Source organism: Dermochelys coriacea, chromosome 3 (assembly GCF_009764565.3).
Source record: "Dermochelys coriacea isolate rDerCor1 chromosome 3, rDerCor1.pri.v4, whole genome shotgun sequence".
NCBI classification, from domain to species: Eukaryota; Metazoa; Chordata; order Testudines; family Dermochelyidae; genus Dermochelys; species Dermochelys coriacea.
In genome coordinates, this window is record NC_050070.1 from 142,767,959 (window position 1) to 142,784,082 (window position 16,124).

Below are 16,124 nucleotides of genomic sequence, written 5' to 3' on the forward strand. Positions count from 1 at the left end.
ATTCCGACAAAGTGGGTGTTCACCCACAAAAGCTTATGCTCCAATACGTCTGTTAGTCTAAGATGCCGCAGGACTCTGCCACTTTTACAGATCCAGACTAACACGGCTACCCCTCTGATACATTCAAAGTGTGTATTTTTGGGTCATCAGGAACAGAAACTGCCCCTTATCTGTGTGACATTCCACATTTTTCAACATTATAGCACAGACTGTCAATACTTGTAGCTCTTCTGGTACTGTCTCTTTAAGATTAGTTGTGCGTAATCACTGAAGAGCATCCCATAATGAAGATCTCTTACACGATACAAGGCACACTGAGAGTCCGGATGCTCAGAGTCTAGGAGCCATCTTGTTATGTATTTACTAAAAGAGCTGAGGTTTAAACTTTATATCCCTGGTTTCAGTCTGAGTTCCTGTAGTACCACAGCTGCATGGTCACAAGAAGACACTCTCAGCTGCCCGACCATGCTAGAAAGCACAACAATACTACAGTTAAAATTCAAAGTGACACTCATTTCCCATGCCCATCCTTTTAATGTTGCTTTTGTAGAGACTAAGGTGTTATTCAGGTCTTTATGAACTCCTATTAAGCCACCCTGGTGTCCCATGAGAGAATTATTGTAGTGTCCTGATGGATTGCAGAAGGCAGAGAAGTGAAATTTAGAAATAACGGAACCTCCACTGGATAAATGGGACAGCAATGTATGGCAATATTGAGGTTCTGAAAATCCCAGTGGTTGCATGGCCAAGTAAGAAATTAGCACCTAGACAACTTGTGTGCACAGTAAAGAGAGCCTGTTTAAGAAAAATGGAAGGCAAAAATCTGGTTTGAATATTCCCTATTTCCTGAGCACCCTAAAGCTGGCCAGCCCAAGCCCATGCAAAGTGGCAAAGGCTGCCTTTTGAAAGTCTCCAAAGCAAGCGTCTTGGAATCTGCAGTCCAAGGTTCTGTTCCCAGGTCTACGTGACTGCTGTGTGAATTTGGGAAGTCACTTCAGTGCCCTTTGCCTCAGTTTCCCCAGCTGTAAAATGAGGGCAATATCCATATTCGTAAAGTGCTGGATGAAAACTGAAATATGAGCAAAATATTATTGGGTCAATTTCAGCCTTTACGCTGCCCTATTAATGTCAATAGATCCACACCAAGGGTGAGTTTAACCTATTATTATATTTTCACCTACAGATGCACAACTTAATCAGTAAGGAAATATATATATGTACCAAACATATGATATGTGGTTTTTGCTCATAACTTTCTTATATCTTAACTAATTATCATCAAACATATTAAAGAGATATAGACCTTGATCCTGCACCATTCAAATCAATGACAGCTTTGCATTGACTTCAATTAATACAGGATCAAATCCTCAGTGACCTCTTAGAGGTTTACATAGAAGGACATTCAGATATCAATTTTGATATTCCAAAAATTAGTCATATTTTGATCACAAAGAGTCAGCAAACTTCAAAAAAGAGCAAAACAAGTATTCTTATCATCCTCAGCTAACCCAAAATCAGCTGAACAGTTTTTGTTCAAGCTTTCAAAAACAAGTCTCTTTTGGGAAACAGGCCAAAATTACTTCACAAAACGAATTTGTTTAGGAAGCTAATGACTTAAGGATGGGCCACTAGAGAACACCAGTAGATCATATGTGAATATTATCTCCACAGTAATCTAGATACCACATTGACAGTGTAAGCTGCTTTAACCAAGAAACACAGCAGCACCTGGCACATGCCCTCTTTCAGCCCCATTGGTATTTCTTGCCAGAACTAATATGGAAATCACTCAGAAATGAGAATACAAAAGATGTGCCCAGATTGTGCTTTCACACCAGTGTAAATCCAAAGTAACTCCACTGAAATAAATGGAATTACTCCAGTTTTACATCTCAGCAAAATCCTGCGCTGTAGCTCACGAAAGCTTATGCTCTAATAAATTTGTTAGTCTCTAAGGTGCCACAAGTACTCCTTTTCTTTTTGCGAATACAGACTAACACGGCTGCTACTCTGAAACCTGCCCAGTATGTTTTTGATAATAATGTTTATTACAGTAGCATCTAAGGGCCAGCCATGATGGGACCTCATCGTGCTAGGCACCGTACAAACAGAGCAGACACACTAAATAAACCAGACAGACACAGGAAGAGGGAAGGAGTGTGAACAAGGTGATGGCAGCAAATGTCATGTTAGCTCCATGTTTTTTGTTGGGATGAATTTACTTAGGAGGAGGATCAGCTAAATGGACAGAAAAGGGGAGCAACGGCACAGGGCAGTGGGAGAAGAGGGCAGATGTGGAGTGAAGTGACTGTGAGGGAAAGGGAGGTTTGGAGCAAACAGCCAGTCAGCACAGGGGAATCCAATGAAAATGGTAGAAAGTGCTGTGAATGGCCAAAGGTCCCTGCTTTAGCTGCTTCAGCCCCTATTGGCTGGCTCCTCTCTGCAGTTTTCCCTCAAGGCTCTGGGTCCTACTGCCCGTGTAGTGTGTGTTTGTGGGTGGAGGGGGGTCTTCCCTGCACAGTTTTGGATCCCGGGGTTGGAGTGGAGGGGTGGTCCTGACTGGGCCCCATGAGTCCTCCTCTCATTTACACAAACATAAAGCAGGAACTCCTACAGATATATGAAACCTGTAGAGAAACAGGATTAAATGGGATGCAAAAGAACATTTAGCAAGATTTGCATGCATTTGTGTGTTTCACTTTTACAGTGACGTGGCCTCAAAAACAGAAAGATTCAGACGCTATAAGTATAAGTATGAGCAGCAGTCTCCTTGCCTGTTATTCTCCAGTACTGAAAAATTCAGAACTCGGCAGGTGAAAGAGGAAATTATTGCCATCACAGGATCCTAGGCAAATGGCCGGCTTACTTTGATTTTGATAAGTTTAGCACAGACAGTAATGTTCCTGTAGAGTGCCTTCACATGTTCAGGTGCGGTGTTGCAGGTTTTTATTTTAAGTTTTGCGCCCCCTTTAGGTATTCTGGTTCCACAGTAATCTATCATTTTCTCTGTCACTACTCAATCTATTCCCCTCCAGGTCCAAAAATAGGAAACTCAAAATCTAACGGACTTCAAGTCCATCTCCCAACATTTATCTGGAACTTCTTGTTCTTGGTTTCTTAACACTCATGCAGCCCCTCTTTGTTCAGGGGAGAGGCAGGGGAACCCAGGCCTGCCCTCTCCTCTGGGTACCAGTCCAGTGACTCTGTTTTAGGCGGACAAAGACTGTTTCCTTCATCCCTCCACCACTTCCCTGAGCTGCTCCTACCCTCAACTCACTTATCAATGTCTTCACCAGATCTCTAGACTTTGCTATCCTTGCCTAGACCCGTGATTTGTCAGAGCTTCTCTCTAGCCCGCTATGATGGTGGCTCTTCCCTGTAGCAGCTGGGCTGCACTGTGAGCAGTCCCTCTGCCTCTTGCTTTTAGAGCAGCTGATTCCTCCCTCCTCCTTAGCCCTCTTCTAGGAGCTGAGGTTTGTGTCAGAGGCCTCTTGCCTTGGAATAGTCAGCTGCAAGGGTTTTGCCAGCTTCCTTTAGCTAAATGCTCTCTCTAATTGGCCTTCCCAACTGAAGGGTTCAGCAGACCAGCCATCTTCTGTGAGAGAGGAGGCAGTCTATATGCTGGCCCCTTTCTCCCAGTTCATCCTCCAACTGGTTGGGGAAGACAGGAGCCATGCCCCAGGCACTCTACCAGGCTCCTAGTCCCAAGCCTTTAAAGAAACAATGCCTATCTTTCTCCCAATCACTGCTTTTTCCGGGTACTGCTTCTTCTCTAGCTCTATCCCTCCTTAGGTCCTTGTATATCTTTACTGAGCCTACCAAAATCATTGAAGAGCCATGACAGGTGGTGGGGTGGGCTGATGATTGGGGCAGGCCACCCCATCACAGTTTCCTTATAGGAAATATTACAGCAATTTATACAGTAAGGATCAAAATACCACAGTCTACATGTTATGCACTACAAACAGCAGAGGGCACTCACATCCCACTGAAAGCTTCTCTCTCTCTCTGGACTCCACTGCTTTGGAATACAAATCATGGCTGTTCAATGTGACAAATTTGCAAGGGGTTTGTTTTGTTTTGCTTTTTGGGTGTTTTTTTTTTGCACTACCACTTTATCCATTTCATCTCATGGGTGCAGTTGCACTGCATTTAACCTGATAAGCAAAGTGTTGCTAATGGCACTGAAATTTCACTTGCAGCTGTTTTGGTGAATACAAATGCAGCAGAGGAAGAAGTGCTGAGGGCTCTCATCCTTGCTGGCCCACACTGCAAGGCAACATCTACACTGGTAAATTTAGGAGCCATGATCTTCTTAGCATATGCACAACATGCCTCAGGTGGCAAATGACCAGAATTCATTAGTGATACAGCCCTATTACAGCTCCACCAGTGGCAGCATCACTGGGGGCCATAATGTAGACAGGACTAAGGCATTTTTACCACTTTGTTGTCTAATCTTACTGCAATCAAGGTTAGATGGCAAAGTGGTCAGGACACCTGAATTCTGGATGCTCTACATTTCTCGACTCCAGACTTCCTATATAACACAGGCCATAGAACTTCCCTACAATAACTCCTGTTTGATAGAGCATATCTTTTAAAAAAAATCCAATTTTGATTTAAAAATTCCTAGTGATAGAAAATCCACCACAACCTTTGGTAAACTATTGCAATGGTTAATTACCCCCACTGTTAAAAAATATTCCTTATTTCCATCTTCCACTATTGCTGTCACTGGCGGAGCTGCAAAGGTGGCCAATTATGGGTCCAATTTCCCTCGTGTAGACGAAGCTACAGGTAATACACTGAAGCATTAGTGGGTGTTATTTTTCTCTCTCTCTCTCTCTGCTACTTCTTCCCTGCAGCATTTGGCATCTCTAAATGATGAAAACCACCAAGCATTTAAATGCACTTTTGTGTTTGCTGCTTCACCAATTAGCTGTACAATATTGCCTCATTGATCATCCTTGAACTGTTGTTGTATCCACACACCCCCTCTAATACCTACTGTTTCCTCCCTGTGAACTTTTCAAGGAGATGGACACCAAGATGTTGTAGAGTCTCTGCTTCTCAATCCCCAACAGGGCAGTAGCCTGCAATTTGGAATGTGTAAGCATGTTAGCCAATCTGTTGCCCCCTGGCCACACTATATCCATAATCTCCCAAAGAGGCATGCCGTGACACATACTTTGATGATCACTAACACAGCAGATGTGGAAGACAGGCACATCTAATAGTGGGGTAATGAAAGGTCTGCGGAAGAACAAAGCAAATCTGTCAGTTCACTCTAAGAAATGCTGAGCCCCCAAAATTAAAAGTTATACACTATGGTGTACATGGCACATGCCTACCTCTATTCATGGTCTCTATTCCTGTGGGACTGAGAACAGAGCACAGACATTCTGTAATACAGGAAGCTGGGACTTGCATTACTTTTTCTTCATTACTTTGTGGTCCTGATTGCTCCCATCAGTGGAATGAATAACTTTGTACCTCTATATCAAAAGTTTTCTGAAACATGGTTGTATCTGGAGGGACTCAAATAGCACCTTCTTTGTTTGCCCTTTTAATCCTATTTTAATGTGTTTGTAAATATTCAGGGCCCCTGTGGCCCCTACATCGCAGTATACATTAGAGCAGACCAAAGGCTACTCTAACAGTGTAGAGAGAATGCTATTCAGAGAGCAGCACCAGTACCAGAAGAGTGCAAAGATGGGGGTTAAACCACCTTTGCATCATGCCCCCTAATTTGCACTCTGCATTTTGACCACATCAGGGGATCTGGCACTTAGCCCCAGATCCTCAAAAGTATTTAGGCACCTCACTCCCTTGGATTTCAGTGGGAGTGAGGAACCTAAATACCTATAAGAATCTGGGCCTTAGTTTCTTAATTTCATTAGTTTTCTGTGGGAGCCAACAAGTGATTTATTAGAAATGTTTGTGCTGCCTTCAAGATTTGAAATAAAGAGGGATCAGGGGGCAAAATAACCTTCCACTGTGAAATGGGGGGGGAAGAGAGGGAGAGAGTTAGACTTTGGGATTCGATTGTTAACAAGTCACTGTAACATGCCCTTTATTGCAAGTTTAATTAATACATTCAAAACAACAACACAGACAAAGAGATTCTAGTGACTGTTATAGATGTGGCAAACATTCCAACCAGCTTTCCTTTCATGATTATTTATACAATATTGGGAACACTTGCAAAAATCATGTTTATTAAAGCCCTGGATATTGGCAACTAATGAATAACTGCAGGGAAGCAACAACGTGGTTGGGGGTTTGTTTGTTTTTAAGAAGAAAAAAAAAATCACAAATGTCAATCAAGAAACACTGCAAAATAAAATGGAACCTCCTCAGCAGCTAACCTATTGCACAGAACTGCAGTGAAGCTTTGACAGTATTTTCAAAGCCTTCAGGGGCGTCACTTGCAAACGTTCTGCAGCTCCTCTACTGACCAAGAAGTGTTATATAGCCGGAGTCTTCCTTTCCCTTACAAAACTGTCAGGCACAAATGGGCAGAAGGATATTGGCTGCAAGGGACTCGGAAGCTCCTCCCAGAGACTGGATCCTGATATTTTTGGAGGATTTCTTTTAACTCAGTTACAAATCTTAGTGAAGGAAACAAGTTACCACAGCACCAGTAGCAGACAGAGAAATCTCTGCTTCTAGGCAGAGCATAGCTCTCTCTCTTTATACCTTCCTAAAGCTACCTTGGATGTGATTGTTCATTTCACTTGTGGAGGAAAACTGTACTGTCTGGTGGGGGAAAATGCTGATACTCTGGATGCTGGTGTGTCTGTGAAAACAAGAAGTGTAAGTGAACGAGAGAGAAGATCATGAGGAAAAAGATGTTTTGAAGGGAAAAAAAAATCCAAAACATTTGCCTGAAAACTGATGGTGCTTCTGGGCTCAGTGTTTTCTCTGGAGGAAAAGGTTGAATTTGGTGCAGTGCTTATACGGTCTATCTATCCAGCTGGTGAACCTTATTGGATGGAAAATTCTCTATTTTGGATGTAACCTGGGAAATTTTTAGGACGTTCTCCTGTTTTATAACATCACCATGAATTCAGTGGCTGGAAATAAAGAGAGAATTGCAGTCACAACCAGAAGCAGGAAATACGGGGTAAGTTATCCAGACATGAAATGCAGGGGAATCCTTTAAATCCATCTGCGCTAAGAGTTTTAATTCCCCCTCCTTCCCAAGGACCCATGCTATAGCTTTCCCTGTAAACTGACCTGTAACAAATGACACCACCATATGAACCTTATTAAGCTGCATGTTCCCATTCAGAGCTTCACCTGGCTGAGTATATTACTTGGTCTATTCAATGTGCTCTCAATAAATTGCATGAAGTACCCGGGGTTCCTTTCCCCCTGCGATCGTTGCAGACTTTCGCCCTCCGCATCCTCCCGGGGTAACTTTTTGTTCTTCATTTTCCAGCCCCGGGTTGCATCTCAATGTGCGATCCAAGCGGCCCCCGCTTTGCACGGCCCCATACCGGGGGGGGGGGGGGGATCGATGCTCTGTCGATCACACGTGCGGGGTCTACTGACACCCCCTGCCCGGGAAGGCGTCCGCGAGCTACCGCAGTGCGTGGGGCTGGATCCCGCTCCGCGGGGTGGGGATGGAAAGCGAGGCCGCTACCGCTTTGCCCCCCGCCGCTCTCCGGAGACCACGCCGGGCGCGGGGCGCTTCGCAGCCGGGGTGGGCCGAGCAGCCGCAACCCCCGACGGCAGCTGGTAGCCCCGCGCTGCCCGCGCCTCACTCGCTGCCTCCCGCTCTGCTCCTCCTCCAGGTGACCGAGCCCTGCTCCCCGACCAAGCCCGCGGCCCCCTTCTCCCCCGAGAGCTGGTACCGGAAAGCTTATGAGGAATCCCGGGCCGGGAGCCGCCCAGCCCCAGAGGGAGCCGGCTCCGCCCTGGGCTCGTCCGGCACCCCGTCCCCCGGATCCGGCGCCTCCTCGCCGGGCTCCTTCAGCGGCTCGCCGGGTCCTGCCTCCCCGGGCATCGGCAGCAGCTCGCCGGGCTCGCTGGGGGGCTCGCCGGGCTTCGGCACGGGCTCGCCGGGCTCCGGCTCCTCGCCGGGCTCCGGCAGCGGGGGCGGCTCCTCGCCGGGCTCCGGCAGCGGCGTCTGGTGCGAGAACTGCAACGCCCGCCTGGTGGAGCTGAAGAGACAGGCTCTGAAACTGCTCATCCCCGGGCCCCTCGGCGGCAAGGTGAGCGGGGCGGGGCGGGGCGGGGCGGCCGGGTTCCCGCCACGGGGCTCCGAGAGCAAGCGCTCCCTGGGGGCCGGCGGGGGCATTAGCTGGGCCCCCACGGCTCATGCTCCCACCGCCATTCACGAGGCCGGCGGGGCTCCAGTGGCGCCAGCAGACTCGCAGCCGGGATTGATGGAGGTCGGACGCGGGGTCACCCCTCAGTTGGGGCGGGGCTGGGCTTTTTAAATACCGTGGTTTTATTCCCCCTTTCCTAGCTCTTCTTGCCCTCCAGTGCCCCCCCCCCCCACCCCCACCGCTTGCTTTGTCCCTGTGGGAATCTCTCCTCTGCCCTTGCGCACGTGGAAGGCTTCTGGGCGTTTTGAGTCAGTCCCTCAAGCCTTTTTTTGCCTTCCCCCTTTTCATTCCGTGGCTGGTATTTCTGTATTCTGATTCCCCACGTACCGATTGTATTGTTGGGTAACAGAGGATGGGCTAGGGTGCAAGTGTCTAAGCCTCTGTGGGCCCACTCCCACGTCATACCCCTTCTCTCCTCCCCTCTAGGGGCCAGGCTTTCAAACAAGCCCCCAGATCTATCTAGGTACTTACTTGGCCCTTGACACTGCAGTATCTTGAGTACCTTTTAATTATCAATACAGTTATTCTCATAGCATCCCTGGGAGCCCCATTTTACAGATGGGTAATTGAGGAGGAGAAAGTGAAGTACCTAAGCTCACAGGGGGAGTCTGTGGCAGAGCAAGCAATTGCACCCAGGTCTCTAGAGTCCCCAGCTACAACGTCAACCAAAGGGCAATGAGCTCTCTTAAAGAGATGAGGGATCTGGCCACAGGTGTCCTATTGGGAGCTGCTGGGTGCAGAGCAGTTTTGAAAAGTGCCAAATGAGAGCTCATTGCTCTTGTGGGAGCTATATTTTGGCTCTGATTGTGGGTGGTCAGCACTGGAAGATGTGGCCCTATTAAAGCCATCCTCTGTAGTCAGTAGTTTTTCCACTTGTATTGCAGATTAAGGTGAACAGCCCTGAAAGAGTGATCGGCAGCTCTTGTGCTGATTGAGTGCCAACAGAATTGTAAGCACTGGACTCCTCCATAGCAACCCTGCAAGTGCTGTATTGTGAATAGGTCTAGAGCTCCCAGAATGTAACACAATGCAATTGTGTTTGCACTGTTGGGCCCAAGTACTATCAAATGATAATATTTACTCTTCCACTTCAAAGAGTTCTCATTAGTGGTTATGATAAAAAGTACCACGGAAAATAGCTGATTGCTGTGGAAGGGTCTTTAGTACTGTTATTGTATTTACCATTATTTATTTATGTGCCTTGTGTTTTGAAAGGGAGTCAGTGTGATCCCAAACAACAGAATAAAGGGCTAGTAGTAACCTCATCTCAATAGCTGGTTTGTTTAAGCTGAATTATTCATAAGCAGAAAAAAAAAGTATGTTGAAAGGGTTAAATTGACTTAAATATTCATAACTGTTGCTGAATCCTGAGGAAGCTGTGTTTGGAATTAATTTATTTAAAAGTTTCAGGTTACATGATATGCAACAGCTATGACTTGCCAGCTTTGGAATTACTGCCCGTGTGATTGCCACAATGTGAGCTTTGAGATAAGAGGGGGAATCACATTTTACAGTAATGGGTAGATAAATCGTAAACTGTAGGGTTTTCTGCCCATCATAAAATGTCAGGTATTAAATGATAGATCTCATTGTATGAGGTAAAAACTCTTCTGCACTCTTGTATGGTTCTCTATTATAACACTCTAAAGGCTGCAGTCATTACCTTTATTCCCAACTGCATTAAATCCCCTGGAATCACTTACCTTAGCGATTGTGCATTGTCCATTCAAAAATCCAGCTGCTAATGATGGCATTATAGAGGCCTCATCCTGCAAGCTTTATGCAGTTGAGTAATCCTTCCTTCCTCTCCTCCTTAAGTCCCTTCTCTCTTCCCCTTCCATTTAGCATCCCCCATTCACAAATAAATAAACAAATTATGGAATTAACATATCATTTACATACCATCACTCTGCTTGTATGTGTGTATGGGTATCCCTTTCTCCTATCTTTTGTCTTCCTTGTCTATGTAAGCAGGATTTAGAATCACGACAGAGACTGTCTACTCTGTTTGTAGCTGCCTAGGACAATGGGGCCCCGTTCTTGGTTAATCTCTAGGCACTACCATAATAAACATAATGTGAGTAGTTCCATTGACTTTATTAGGGTTATTTGTGTAAAGATTCCTCATGTAAGACTTTCAGGATCAGGCCCATAAATGGATCTAGTGTATTACTGTTCTTAGAGTTCTGAAAGTTGCTGAACACCCTCAGCTCCCAATGAATCAATTCTGCTCCCATTGATTTCAATGAGCGATTGACAATTTGATTCAGTAGGAGCAGGTCAAAAGGGTGATTCTCAGTATCTCTCAGGAGCACCTTGCAGGATCCATAGTATCCACCATAATATGATTAATTAAGAACATCCATTTGTAACTATGAAACATTGGGAGGATCATGAAATTGGGGATCTAAAAAGCATCAGTCATCTTGTATGGATCTAGCTGACTTAGAAGTGTTTTTTTGTTTCGCTGCTGCTGCTGAAAGTAGCCTGGAACTTTCATAAGCATTATATCTATAGTCAGTAAAACATGTTTTTCATTTATATTGTATTTAAAATGCATATAACTGTGGGTAGTTGATATTGTAGTAGTGAATATAATAATCCATTAGCAGCTTTATTTTGGCATATACACAATATAGATTAATAGAATCTGAAGTGATTTATCTGAACCTGTACCTATATAAATTCTTTCATACTGAGTAATCATATAATTTAAAATGTTTGCATATATCTATCTAGCCTAATACCACACTTAATTGCTGTGTAAGCAGACTGAGTATGAAGCTATGCAGTGAAGCATTACATTGGTACAAAAAAAGCAATACTTAATGTGGAACAAGGCTGCCTCTGACTAGCTCATTGTTAGCACTGAGGTGTGGAGCTTTAACTTTAACTAGAAACATTCATTCTAAATATGTCAACAGAATGGAAATTTAGGGTTTTTGTTGTTTGGCAGAAAGATTAGTTCTAATTTCAGAAGTTCTACCTTAGTTTAACCATTTAAATGCTGCACTCCTGGCATCTGGAGCAGACATCATAAAGCTCAAATCCCTTTTCCCCTAGTGATACAGATATAAGCTATGTACACAAACTAGCTATCTGCATTCAACGGGTTAAGTACTATGAGAATGAGATGAGTTATTGTAACTGTACCCTGAAACACATATGTGTTGAATCTGATTAACACAACTGATCTTAGAAGGTTGTAATTAATTATACACTGTGCTGTATATTAAAAGGAATTCAGTATATTTTAGAGGCAGTTTTAATGAAGTATGCCATTTGAACAGCAATAGGGACTGTCTCAGAAATGAATAAGACTATTGGTAGGTTTTTATTCCTTAATCCTTTTCTCCTTTAAAAGAGTTCATTAAGCTTTTTCTGAACCTGGCCCATTTGGAATATGTCTTCAGAAGGGCATCAGACCCAACTGTATCTATAAACATGTACGATGTGATATCTTTATATTTACTATAGACTTCAGATGAAATCCTGGATGCATGTAATGGCAAAATTCCCATTGACTTCAATGATGCTAAACACAGACATTATGTATTACAAAATAACTAGGTTAACTAAAGATTCTGCTGTGTGTGTGTGTGTGTGTGTAAATAACATGAATATTCAGATCAAGAGTACAGTCTCAGGCTTTCCAATGTTATCTTGTTCTGGGGTTCAACAAAATCCAAAATGTGGGCTTTACCGGAAGAGGTAAATGTATCCTATTTGGAAATAATTTCTGTGCTTACACTTATCTACCTGAAACATATTAAATAAACATTAGGTGGCCAAAACGGAGGTTAGTTTTGTAAAACACCATCTGTTAAGTGGTTTGTATCCTGGTCCATTTAGCTGAATGGCCCACAGTTCCGGGGTGGTGGATAAATAGATCTGGTGTAGACCCAGGACTGTGAAAAGTTTACATCTTGCATTTTTCTGAAACTTTTGCTCACTTGTGCTCACGTATTGTTGATTTAGCCTTTTCCCATTTCAGAAGTGTTCAGTAGTCAAAGGCTTGACTAATATTAATAATGAAAAAAGCTGTGTAGTTGATATAATGGAAAAATAGGTTCCTGATAGCTTGTAGCTACTTTAGAAACCTTCCCAGTAGAGGCAAGACAGTAATGAACCCTTCCTCGAAGCTTAGTAAGTGGCAGAATAATGGAATTTCATTTCTGTCTAGACCTTTAATTTGTGAACAAGCACGGCCAGCCAGTACAGTGACTTAATTCACTGTGCAAAAATATCAGGCACCTAATCATTTCATCCCAACTCATTGTAATGCAGATAGGATTATTGCATTAGAAATGTGATTTTTAAATGGCCTGGGGCAGTAATTTGTCAGCATGTGGAGGCATTAATTCCATTAAAGTTTAGACAACAGCAGCCATTCTTTTGTATTGCATCACAGGTCATAATACCAAACATATAGTGTAAGTCACCTAAAAAGAAAAGGAGTATTTGTGGCACCTTAGAGACTAACAAATTTATTTGAACATAAGCTTTTGTGAGCTACAGCTCACTTCATCGGATGCAGAATGCTCACGAAAGCTTATGCTCAAATAAATTTGTTAGTTTCTAAGGTGCCACAAGTGCTCCTTTTCTTTTTGCGAATACAGACTAACACGGCTGCTACTCTGAAAAGAGGCTTACTGTTATTGACTGAAATAGAAATTAGGACCAGGCCCATCTCTTTATTCAATTGGTTGGAGATTGTTTCCCTTTCTGAACAGAAAATACTTCCAGAGGGCCATGGCCTGAGCTTTGGAGGGAAAAAATTGCATAAGATGAAAAATTCAGTCAATTTCTGTGAGTGAGGAGAGGCAGTAAAATGTTGACCAAACTCTGCCCTTCCGCAAACTGTGAAATGGGTTTGCAGAACCATTATTCAGAAAAATGTCAATGTTTAATGTATAGCTAGCCCCTTATGTAGGGTGAATTTTGAGTATTTTGGTCAATTTAAGGTGTCTTTTAGAGGCCCCAGAGAACACACTGGGCTCCCAAGTAATTTTCTTAACTAAACGCATTGGATTATCTTCCTAAAAGGGAATACTGTATAATCGTTTGTAGCAATTTTTTGTGTGTGATACAAGAACAGAGTCCCAGTGTATTATTTTGGGAAGACTGTTCCATAATTAATTCCCTTGATAGTACTCGTGAAAATATCACATACTACAAATATGGGCTATCAGTATGTAATGGGATGCTTGCTTATGTCAGCAGATTATTAGAAAGATCACAGTATTTGTGAATTTAGGACTGAAAGAGGCTTGCACAGCTTTAGCCACATCATCAGTGAGCCCTTTAAGATCAGAAACTGAGATGCTTCCAAGCACTTAATTGGACAGCCCATCTCTACACTATACCTGACTGTCATGCTTTGCATTGTTATGTAAAAGGGGTTGCTGCTTTTTGTGGCATATGGTACATATGTCCAAACTGTGAGGCATGTCACACATGAATTTGACTGGTATGTCACACTGCTAGTTTATAATATGTCACAATGTAGGTGTCACGCCATGGCATAAAAAGCATGTGCATGGCATTCGTCACACTTGACTAACATATACGTTAGGTGCTATCACGAACTGCAAGTACACTTCGTGCTTTGGATAGGCAGTTTCCAGTCCATATTTGTTGAGGTCTCTATTCAAAAAAGAATCTCTATTCAGGAAAGCAGCTTACTGCGTAAAGTTAAGCAAATGCTTAAGGCCTTTACACTACAACATGGCCCCGATTTAGGAAACCCAACAATCCAATAAACCAAAAAAGTGCCATTTTGCTTTTCCAAGAAGTGTGAAGTTCTATAAGATGATGCTAAATTAATTGTCATATTTCTAATTTTTTCCATGCACAGAGGTGCTTATTTTTCTTTTGAAATTTTAGAGTGCTCGTCTGAAAGAAACATGCAGTTTTCTTTTACATAGCATGTATAATATTGGAGCTAGATTGAGTCACAGACGAATACACTAATAGTTATGTCTCTATTCAGTAGTTTATGGGACCAAATCCTCCAAGACCATATGTGCCAAACTTTGATCACAGTTTCTCCCATGAAACGTCATTGATTTTAAGTGGTGTTATAAAAACATAACTGAGCATAATTTGACTAATATTCCTGATTGTTATTGGGATTTTTCATTTAGCTGACGTGAAAGAAAGACCTGTAACCAGACAACTCCACAGCAATTGTCCGTCTGCAGATGCTGTAGAGAATAAGTTATTCCAGATAAAACTGGCATTCATTTATGCTCAATGTTTTTCCTTCAGATCTATCTCTTTAGTATTGTATATGCTTTCAATCTACCTCTTTTGGGGGGCTATGAGGCAGCGTCTATCCACACAGGGCCCTGGAGAAGAATCAGGGTTGATAAGGTCTAATGGCAGATGAAGCCCAGCTGGAGGCAGAGCTGGACTAAGCATAAGGAGAGGAAGTTGGTGGTAAGAGGGTGCGGTAGGAAGAACTTTGCAGTCACATTCTTGAGCGGGGGGTATTGGCAAGAGACAAAGAGGAGTCTTAGGAGGGAGTAAGCCCTGGGATCATGCATGGGACTATAGACTCTGGCAAGAACTGAGAAGGAGCGGGAGCAAAGGGTGTGAAGTAGCCACAGGGAGCAGAGAAAGCTCCAGGGATGGGCCAGAAGATAAGGAAAAGTAGGAAAGAGCCCAGGGAAACAGCAACAAAGTCTGAGACTGTTTGCTAGACATATCATCCCTTGACTGGGACCTGGAGCAGTGGGAGGGCATAGGTTCCCCTACCAGCCACTGGAGAAGTGGCACAGTCTGGGCAGTGGAGCTGAAAACTACCTGAGACCGTTTGTCCAGAGGGACTTTGACACCCCAAAAGGGGAAAATTACAGTGACCTGACCAGAAGGCCAAGCCACGAAGAGGGAGCTCCTTGAGTTAGGAAGAGTGAGCAGTCAAGTCCAGAGAGAGAGCGAGAGATGCCATCCCACCACAGGGTGAGCAACCGAAGGAGGGGGCATCAGATGAGCCATAAGGACGTATCTCATTGGTGAATAGCTAACTGTCTGACAGGGCTTCTCCCAGTAGGACACCATCATATCAACAGTGCAAAAAATCTAATGTAGAGGCTGCTAATAGATCCTTAAAACAAATAGTACTGAATTTTGAAAATTTTTAGTGTGGGCTTCTTGGTCTAATATGTCAAATATTGCTAGGAACTTATTATATTACTGAAGTAGTATGCTAAGAAGTATTTTTTCCACATGTGCAACATGCCTCAGGTGTCATGTGACCAGGATTCATCCTCAAATTTCGTCTGCTAGTTGGATCATTAGGTTCCCTGGGCCAGGTACTGATGGGAAGTGCGACATGAATGCTGATCCAGGTCCTCTGAAAAAATTCTGGTCCAAATGTATACCTTGTTAATGTCATTGAAATCAATGGACTTGTGCCAGGGATGAATTCTCATGCCACTGAAGTAAATAGGAGCTTTACCATTGACTTCAAAAACAAAGAACCAACCAACTTTAAACATAGCCAAAGCATATCCAGCAGTCCAGCCTCCTGGTTTTGCCCTTCCATACCGTCTGTAGGCAAAGCTAAAGTGCTTAGAAGTAAAGTGGTCAGATGTGTGCAAATGTCTAGAAGTGGGGCCTTTGTGACTCTCCCCTTCCTGCTGTGCCCAGTTAGGAGAGGAAGATCATATGCATGCGGTTGTTCTGTTCCCTCATGGACTTGCACAGTGCCATTCCCTCAGCTATTGAATGGCTAAAATGTTTAGACTAACATGCTTGACTTGAACATCTATGTAAATG

At 43.6% G+C, this 16,124-nt stretch overlaps 1 protein-coding gene across 3 annotated transcripts in view; it reads left to right on the forward strand.

The window, feature by feature from the left end:
* Positions 1-6,166: 6,166 nt before the first annotated feature.
* Positions 6,167-16,124, forward strand: part of KIF26B (kinesin family member 26B) — a 429,496-nt gene continuing 419,538 nt past the window's right edge. Inside the window, exons 1-2 of one of the 3 annotated variants that reach the window (XM_043512263.1) lie at positions 6,167-7,132; positions 7,806-8,225. In XM_043512263.1, coding sequence (XP_043368198.1) covers positions 7,070-7,132; positions 7,806-8,225 — 483 coding nt within the window. In that variant the 5' untranslated portion in view covers positions 6,167-7,069. Of the gene's footprint in view, positions 7,133-7,805; positions 8,226-8,264; positions 8,406-16,124 lie in introns of those variants that run through there. The other 2 variants (XM_038396564.2, XM_043512264.1) reach the window with 2 other exon arrangements.